The sequence below is a fragment of the Neltuma alba genome, unplaced genomic scaffold (assembly GCF_004799145.2).
Source record: "Neltuma alba isolate B1F8T4 unplaced genomic scaffold, ASM479914v2 tig00011326_pilon, whole genome shotgun sequence".
NCBI lineage: Eukaryota > Viridiplantae > Streptophyta > Magnoliopsida > Fabales > Fabaceae > Neltuma > Neltuma alba.
In genome coordinates this window covers 62,166-69,285 of record NW_021636032.1, presented here as the reverse complement: position 1 = coordinate 69,285, position 7,120 = coordinate 62,166, and the positions used below count along the sequence as shown (strand labels likewise).

General features: G+C 39.2%; 1 protein-coding gene across 3 annotated transcripts; it reads left to right on the top strand.

The window, feature by feature from the left end:
* Positions 1-396: 396 nt before the first annotated feature.
* On the top strand, positions 397-6,749 carry LOC114712033 (RNA-binding protein 24). Of its 3 annotated transcripts, none has more exons than XM_028896488.1 (8): positions 397-724; positions 838-970; positions 1,288-1,362; positions 3,779-3,781; positions 5,658-5,703; positions 5,861-5,936; positions 6,184-6,393; positions 6,494-6,749. In XM_028896488.1, exons 1-8 carry the CDS (start codon positions 521-523, stop codon positions 6,545-6,547), a joined length of 801 nt encoding a protein of 266 aa, XP_028752321.1. In that variant the 5' UTR covers positions 397-520; the 3' UTR covers positions 6,548-6,749. The 3 variants fall into 3 exon arrangements, with proteins under 3 accessions (XP_028752321.1, XP_028752320.1, XP_028752319.1); XM_028896487.1 differs by having other exon boundaries at positions 6,184-6,396; XM_028896486.1 differs by lacking the exons at positions 3,779-3,781; positions 5,658-5,703; positions 5,861-5,936; positions 6,184-6,393; positions 6,494-6,749 and adding exons at positions 1,521-1,563; positions 1,705-1,972; positions 2,117-2,845 and having other exon boundaries at positions 1,288-1,405.
* The last annotated feature ends 371 nt before the right edge of the window (positions 6,750-7,120 follow it).

The window sequence follows — 7,120 nt, the reverse complement described above, 5'->3', positions numbered from 1 at the left end:
GCGATACAGAACAAAAAAGGTTGGTCTTTGGGTCTTCTACATTTCATTGGACACCCAATTCGTGGGTCCCACTAGCAGCTTTTTTTTGTCGTCGCCATCTTCTTCTTCCTTTCTTTTTCATTCTCTCTCCCCCCTCCCTACCTTTCCTTCCCGGCCACCCTCAATAGTAATGATTTTATTTCTCGTTAGAGGGTATCGTAGTTGAGGAATCTGAGGAGGGGTGGTTGTAGAATCGTTGATGGTGTGAAAAAGTTTTCATTTTTAGCCTCAACAAATGTCCCATTCCTTTAAGAAACCAACGGAATCACGCGTCTGCACGAGCGGTTTTTATCTCCACTGCTGTGATCTTTATCAAACAAATTAAATAGCCCCTTTTCCAGCTTTTACATTTATATATATCCGGCCACCTTATCCCCACAACATTGTCTGGGTTCTTAAGTTTGTTGGATTGATTATTGTTCTGGGGTTTTCGCGTCGTTCTTCCTCTGTGCTTGTCTCTGTTCGAGGTTTCTGCAGTGTAATGCTGATAATGTCGCAACAAAGGCAATTCCAGATGGTGGGAGGGCAATACAACGACACGACTTTGACGAAAATCTTCGTGGGAGGGCTTGCTTGGGAGACTCAAAGGGACACAATGAGGAGGTATTTTGAGCCGTTCGGAGAAATCCTTGAAGCTGTTGTTATTACAGACAAGAACACGGGGAGATCCAAGGGTTATGGCTTTGTAAGCCTGCCTATATTTTGCTTCTTCTTTTTTTTTTTTGTTTCCCACTTTCCTTTGGTTTTGCAATGTTGAACATGACAAGGTGTGTTTCGCTTTTGGTCATTTCTTAAAAGGTCACATTCAAGGATCCAGAAGCAGCCATGCGAGCATGTCAGAATCCTTCTCCAGTTATTGATGGAAGACGAGCAAACTGCAATCTTGCTTCTCTTGGTGCAAACAAAAATCGGCCTCCAACTCCTCAACTTGGTCTCAATCCATCCCTGTGCTTTTTTAATATCGTTTCCATTCTTCTCTTCCTCATAATTCTTAGGCTTAAATAGCTTTTGTGTTCCTTTAGTTTCAGAGAAAATTTTCAATCTGATAAACAACCAGTAATGATAACTATACCTCATTCTTCACACCTTAGGCAACAGGCACATCTTGAATGGGCCTCAACTCAAAAATATTTGTAGCTGTTATAAAAAAGTGAATTTAAACTAGTGTCTGATACCTAGTGTTCTCTTAATCCATCACTTTTGATCATTGATAAAGAGGGTTAAAATGCGAGCTTAATATCATTGAAGGTACGGGAAGGTTCAGAGCAGCACCTGGATTGGTGGGCGTGCCAGCATATCATGGCTCTTCGTCCACAGTTTTCCGTCAACCTACAGGGCAGTACACATTTCCATATTCAGCTTACGGGTAAATATACCATATATAGGAAGGCCTGGTCGCCTCTCTACTTTGCATGCCGATTTCTTGTCTCATATTTTCTCCCTGCCCCTCGTTTTCCCTGATTTCCATTCTTTGGCTTTAGTTACAGATTCTCTGGATATTCACAAGACTCCATGTATCCCTTGGTATGTACTCATGTGCAAGAACATTATATCAGAGGGCTGATCTACTGTAAAAATGAGACTCAAGTATATTAAAATTGGGTTAAAGTGCTTTTTATTTTGCTTGCTGCATCTTTCATTGACAATGGTACACATTTTGTGCAGAACTATTACAGTGTGTATGGAGGCCAACAATTTTCACCGTACTATTCATCCAGTGGGGCATCTGGTGTAGCAGGGTTAATGAGTAGTAACATTTACCCATTCTGTGCTCAATATGCAGAGAGTGGCCAGGCTCATGGTTTTGGAGTTCATCAGTATCCTCAAATGGTACGCTTCCCAGTTCTTCATCAACAGCACTATGGCACTGCCACGGTCTCTCCTCCTGTTCTGTCGTTTCCTTCTTCAATGCCAATGTCAACTACCAGCGAAGGTGATGACGGCTTATCTAATCCAAAACAGTCGCCATTCTTAACAAACATGTTAACATGTTTATTCATAGTAATTTAGCTTATATATATTCATTTGTATCTATAAACATGAGTATTGATTGAAGGGTAAAACGTGAATGTAACAGTGGCAGCATCAATAGCAGCAGGCGGGCAGACAACATCAGTAGGGGCAGGTGCTTCACAAGTCTCTGCAGTAAAAGCTTCAGAACAAAACTCGTCAACTTAAAACCTCTTTAGAGGGATAAAGAAGCAACATTCTGCTTCAAGGTTAAACACATTGAAATCTGGTGAAAAAAGGGTCAAGAGGAAAGAAGGGAAGGAAGACGGGGGAAGTCTTTTGAAGTTATTGATTCGAAACTCAATGGGAAAGGGGGGAGGGGGTGTGGGGGAGTCACTAGTATCAGAGTCCTCAATGCAAGCCCAAAATCATCATTACAGGGGGAAAAAAAAAAGTCCGTTTTAGAAGAATAGTCTATTTTATTAACTTTTTTAGATGTAGGAGAGGATCATATTGATTCCAAATTGTATTAAACGATAGGGCAGAATCTAAAAGTGGGAGCTTTGGATTCTACCTCGCACAGTCAGACCAATTTTACTGATTAAACTCTTATTATGTCTTGGGTGGAGGGAGCATCCAATGACATATAGTCATATAATGGGTTCAAAAAGATTGGTTTTGTATCTTGGAACCCTTTAATTGGTTGGTCAGCTCGGGGCAAACCCAAAGAGAAAAGGGTGAGCTTGGATAGCTCAGTCTGCTAACATCTAACATCTATAAGGCAGGATTGGATGGGCATATAGAAAGTTGTTATATGTCACTTTTATTTGCTTTTCAGTATTGCACACACTCATCATTCCCACTCACTCGCTTTCTTGTTTCATTATATGCCCTTTTTTTCTCTTTCGTATCAGTGAAATCTCTATTACCTGTGTAAAATGGGAATTGAATTTCAGTTTTTCTTCTTTTTTTTTAAATGAAAACAAGAATTGGCATCCGAGGGAGGATCGCTCACTTTGAAAGTCAATGAATGTTGGAACCTTTCTAGGGCTTTTTCAGAGTACTTTTCATGTCTTATGCACGCTTGTGAAGTTTCCAAATTATTTTTATGGATGTGATGTGGAGAGGAATCTATAAGCATCATTACCTTCGTATGGAACATACGCGTGAAGCATATTATACTTCTAATAATCTTTCTTTTCAAATTGCAAGCGTGTGTGTGTGTTTGTATTATGATTCTAATATTTAAATTGCTTGCCTACAACTTGAAAAATAAAATTGTGTTTAATATGATATATTTGGATGCTCAGTTTATATCAATTGCGTATATAACTTTTTCTTCTTAAAGCATGTATTTTTATTTTATAGGAAAAATTTATCTATATATGACAAAAAATAACTGAAGAAACTACCTGGGTATGTATCACCAAAGTTTAAGAGGATTATTTTTTGAAAAATTAAATAGATGCATGTCGCCAGCATATGTTACCTTATTGAAAAAGTGGAGAAATAGGGAATCCATCAGGTTTGAAGTTTTTTTTTTACTTTGAATTATTTAGAGGGAAGTTTTGTTCAGTTTTAAATCTCAAAGGGAGTTATTTATATATAGCTCAGAATTTACACTGTTAAAATACTTTAGTAAAAAATATACTTACACTGTTAAAAATAATTGGGTCAACAAGTGCAATTTTTTTTCGCCAGCAAGACAATATGTGAAATTTATCCTCAAACGTCAAACCCAAACATATCATGAACAAAGTTATCGATTGTTTAGCCAAATACCCAAGAGGCTGTTATTCTTGGGGTTATTTGTGTTTTGGGAATTGGGGTACAAGGTTGTTGCTCTGGTTGTCCGTCTTTGGGCCAAAAAAATGTTGGGATTAAGTAGCCTTCTAGGCTAAAGGCCTAAAACCTTCACCAGCCAACTATTTTTGGGTTTTGGCCCAAACTAAAATAAAGATATTGGTTTTTTGATACAACAGGTAATTAGTAGTTACCATTTTGTTTAGAGTTGCTATAGAGGAACAAGCTCTTTGCATGATGGAGTGTCTTAATAGATTCACTCAGGCTTCGCGCGAGTTGGTTAACCGTAGCAAGTCTTCTTTGTTTTTCTCTCCTAAAGTTCCAACTTGTACGAAAGGGAGGATAAAAAAACAACTCAAATGAGGGTCTGTAATGAGATTGGAAAATACCTGGGATTAGGCCCCCTATGGTTACTAGGATTTTCATAGACTGAGTAGTATTGTTCACAAGGAAGTTATACAATGGCTCATCAGTGTTCTTCCTCCTTTTGAAAATGCGGGGGCATGATGCAATAATGACTTGGAATGCTACTAAAAATGGCATTTTTAGCCTGAAAAGTGCTTATTACGTATTAGAGGAGAATGATCAGAGTCTCCATCATCCTACTTATAAATTGATATGGAAACAGCAGGGAGCTAAAAGAATCAAAATTTTTCTTCGGAGAATCTTCAATGATAGACTTCCAACTAACTATTGGAGAAGCATATGGTCTCAAGCTTAAGTGTATCACAGTTTTTGTCAAGTGGAAATTGAGGGTACTCTTCGTGTGTTACGAGATTGCCATTATGCGGAAAAAAATGTGGCTGGAATTACTAAATCCCCGATATGTATCTGATTTTTTCAACGGTTCTTTAAAAGATCGGGTTTCTGATAATTTAAAGTAGCAAAAAAGGAATCATATTCAGCATGATTGGCATCTTATATGGGGGGTCTCTGCTTGGAAACTGTGGTTATGGAGCAATATTCTGATTTTGAGCCTGTTAAAGAAAGACCTCCTTACTCTGCCGGCGCTATTCTGCATTCTTGGCAGAACTATATTTCTCTTAATGTGCAGGAGAAGGTTTCCACAACTAAACCAGGCATTAGGGAGCTTGCTTGGGTTTCCCCTCCTTCTGATTGGGTAAAACTCAATGTTGATGGTGCTATGATACCTGCTTCTTCAAAGGCTAGTTGTGGCGGCCTTCTTCGAGACCATGTAGCTGTTTGGATTGCTGGTTTCCGCCATCAGATTAATATCTATAATCCTTTAGAAGCTGAAGAATGGGTGATTTTCAAAGGTTTAAGGTTGGCCTGAGATCTTGAATTTAAACGCGCGCTGCTTGAATCGGATGCCAAAAACTTCATTGAGAAACTAAGCAAAATGGAGAGAAGTGAGAATGACAGCCTCATTTATCTCAGAATTTTGGATATGTTACAGTGTAATTGGGAAGTCAGAATGAGTTATATTTCGCGGAATTGCAATAAGCCTGCGGATGCTCTAGGTAAAATGGGTTTATCACAATCCTCCATTTTTGACACTTGCCCTGTGCATTTGAAGACCCTGGTGGACATGGATGCCAGAATTTTTATTGATGTTACACAGTTTTTAATTTTGGGCTTCAGCCCTCCTCTGTACACAAAAAAAAAGAAGAGAGAGAGAGTAATAGTTCCTTTTCTTTTCGCCAGATAAAAGTAATTAGTTTCGGCTTATAAAAAAAAAAAAAAACCGTGAAACGAGAAGGTGGGACATATGGGCCTTACTTGTAATGGGCCTTTCAGATATGAGACATCTCAGGCCCATTTCAGTGCCGTCGTTCCCTGGCTCTGCTGCATAAAACGTCGTTTCGGGAGATTTCCCAAACCCTAGAGTCACTTTGGCAGCCGAGCGGCAAACTGTGGGGAAAAAGTCTACTCTGATCTCAGTTGCCTGAGGTTTGTTACTTCTTCTCGTCTGATTTCACGGAAAGTATTTCCGTACGTATGTTTGCTGGAGAATTATGACTGTTTATATTTTTACACAATTATGCATGAGTACTATATGTGATCCCTATTCATTCTGGTCTGACATTGCAATTTTATTGTTTCGTAGCTTAAAAATGTCGACTGGAGAGGTTGCTTGCACTTACGCGGTTCTGATTCTCCATGATGATAACATTCCGGTCACTGTATCCTTGTTTCAGATTTTAAGCTCTACAGTAATGAATGATTATGCGGACAATTTTGTGGATTCAGCCTCAATTTTCTCTTGTTTTTTATTGTTATTATTCAAAACAAATAACAGGGAAATGATTTTGTTTCCTTGGTTTTTAGGAGGGCGGTTGGGTTGGGCAAGCCAGTTAAGTTTTGACCTGAACAGAACCAAATATGGTGTTTTGTGGATTTTTATTGTGTTTCCTTAGCTAGTTTCAATAGGCCGAGAAGATATCGACCTTGGTGAAAGCTGCAAATGTTGATGTTGAATCTTATTGGCCAAGCTTGTTTGCTAAACTTGCTGAGAAACGAAACATTGAGGATTTGATATTGAATGCTGGAGGAGGTGGGGCTCCAGTTGCCGTTGCAGCCCCAGCTGCAGCTGCTGCTGGTGGCGGCGCAGCCCCTCCTCCTCCTGCTGAGGAGAAGAAGAAGGTAAATTTTTTTAGCGAAAAGCTGTATTGGTATTGTCATATTCTGTCTTCTGACCATTTTGTTATCTAATTGGCAATTGTAATTTGCAATTTTACAGGAAGAACCCCAAGAAGAGAGCGATGATGATATGGGATTCAGCTTGTTTGATTAGGAAGTCCTTTTTTCAGTATGGTCTGGTCTTTTTCTCTTTTGTTACTCCAAGGGTACTTTAATTCTACGGATTTTGTAGGTGCCCCTTTATGTTGCTTACAAGTATATGAGTTAGTTTTGAGTTTGCAGTGCCAGTGATCTGAATTTGAGATGAGAATGTCACTTTCTATTCATTTTTTTAAAAAAAGAATTTAAGCAGGAAATATGCCCTCTCCCTCCCTCCCTCCCTCGCTTCCCCCCCCCCCTTCTCTCTCTATATGTATATATATAAAATCTTGTGAGTCCTCTGCGTTGGGTGGGTTAAATTTGAGTGTGGCTCAATGTCTGTTTGTTACTGCTTAAAGTGTTTGGGGTCTGGGAGATCCGACTGAATCTTCCATGAATCGTGGTTGCTTCTATATGCGATATCCCGATATGTATTAAAGCAACATCGTTCGTGGGTGGAGTTTGTGGCCTCACGTACAACGCCCAGTGTTGTCAATCTCATTTTCAACGCAATTCTGGGTTCCTTATCTTAGAACTCTCTTTATCGGACTGCTGTAATTATGTTTATGCCAACTTACTAAAGATCCTG